Source organism: Manacus vitellinus, unplaced genomic scaffold (assembly GCF_001715985.3).
Source record: "Manacus vitellinus isolate BGI_N305 unplaced genomic scaffold, ASM171598v3 scaffold_162_pilon, whole genome shotgun sequence".
Lineage (NCBI taxonomy): Eukaryota > Metazoa > Chordata > Aves > Passeriformes > Pipridae > Manacus > Manacus vitellinus.
The window spans coordinates 71,380-73,059 of record NW_021939145.1 but is presented as its reverse complement, the minus strand read 5'-3'; the positions used below and the strand labels follow the sequence as shown (position 1 = coordinate 73,059).

General features: G+C 55.8%; 1 protein-coding gene across 1 annotated transcript in view; it reads left to right on the top strand.

Annotated features, from left to right (window-relative positions):
• Positions 1–1,680, top strand: part of LOC108639140 (zinc finger protein 638-like) — a gene marked incomplete at its 5' end in the record, with an annotated part of 33,407 nt that overhangs the window by 8,822 nt on the left and 22,905 nt on the right. The window contains 3 exons of the mRNA XM_029958636.1: positions 1–62; positions 766–1,106; positions 1,462–1,608. Of these exons, the coding sequence (XP_029814496.1) occupies positions 1–62; positions 766–1,106; positions 1,462–1,608 (550 nt within the window). The remainder of the gene's footprint in view (positions 63–765; positions 1,107–1,461; positions 1,609–1,680) is intronic.

Sequence of the window (1,680 nt, the reverse complement as noted above, 5' to 3'; positions counted from 1 at the left end):
CTCCCGCTCCCACCGCTCCTCCAGCTCCGAGCGCTCCTCACGCAGGTCCAGCCGCTCCGAAGGTACCATGGGCATGGCATGGGATGGGATGGGATGGGAATACACTGCCAGAGCAGGACCTCCTGGCGCTTCGGGAGCGCCCAGCTGGCTTCCAGAGGTTTCCCTGGAAAATCCCAACCCGGGCTGCCTTCTCTGTGTGCTTCCAGAGCTTTGAGAGGTTCTGTGGGACACAGGTCCTGCTGGGAAGTTGTGAAGGGACAGGCAGGTTCCAGGAGCTTTGATGAGGGTAAAACACAAACCGTGGAAGTGGAGGAGGGGGAGAAGCAACGAATAACCAAAATGTGAATTCTCCACAGAAAGCCAGCAGACAGGAAATTATTGTTGTAGCAGCTCGTTAAAGAATAATTAAAACCAACAAAGAGCAAGAGAAGGAGGCAGAATTTAGCAGAAGGCACCAAGATAGTAAGTACTGCTGGGCCTCAGTGTGAGAGAGGAGCAGGGGCTTCAAAAATCCCTCTCTGACATAGAAAATTAAACAATATTTTGCATTTTCTCGTGTCCGGCCCTTGGGATTTTTGTAGGTGTTGTTTTGGAGCGTCACATCCTGAGGTTTGTTAATATTTACTGTGAAGGTTCTCTAAGCTCAGGCAGTCTCAGGGTTGGCTCAGGAGTGGGTGGTGAAGCTGAAACTGTAGGAAAGAACAGAAGTGTCTGTAAGTTGTGTTTAAGGACAAATCCAACCCCCCTGGTTTCCCTCCCTCACAGACAGAAAGGCAGCACTCGAGGCCGTCATGAAAACCCTGGGGCCGGAGTTCCTGGCAGAGTTCAAGAAACACAAATCACTTCAGGCAGCTGTGCAGGGGTCCTTGGGATCAGGAAGATCCTCATCCACTCATGGCCCCCCGGGGAAGGTGTCTGGGAGCGTGAAGAAGCCACTGAAGACAAGTGCTGCCCCAAAGGCTCCCAAGAAGGACGGGTCTGCTGCACCTGGGCCGAGTTCTGCCTCGGCCAAAACGGAGGAATCAGCCCAAAACAAGGAGGGGGAAGAGGATGAGGAAGATGAATCCGCAGGGAGCAGCAAACCTCAGTCTGCTTCTTACAACAGGGTGAGTTCCTGCGGGTGCTCTCTGCTTTTTGAGGACTTGGTTGGTGTTTCCCTTGGGGGGTCATTGGCAGGGTGACCCATTCCGCGCGACACTGAGGTCTGCTGGCTGCGGGGAAGGGTGGGGATCCTGCAATCATGGAATGGGTTGGGTTGGGAGAGACCTTAAAGCCCATCCAGTCCCACCCCCTGCCACGTGTAGGGACACCTCCCACTATCCTGGGCTGCTCCAAGCCCCGTCCAGCCTGGCCTTGGACACTCCCAGGGATAGAGGCTGAGGCAGGACAGCAAAACAAGGAGACTGTGGCGAAACCCCTGACTTGGGAAGTGTCTGTTTGCCTTCTGTGTCCCCTGTGTAGCTGCTGAGGGAGGACCTGCTGAGCTGCGGGACCGTCCTGCAGATCTCGGACCTGCCCGACGACGGATTTTCGGATCAGGACATCAAAAAGCTGGTGCAGCCCTTCGGCAAAGTGAGCGACCTGATCGTGCTGCGCTCCAGGAACGAGGTGAGCGGGGCGGGGAGCCTCAGGGCAACGTGGGACACAGGGGCACGGGGAGCCTCAGGGCAACGTGGGACA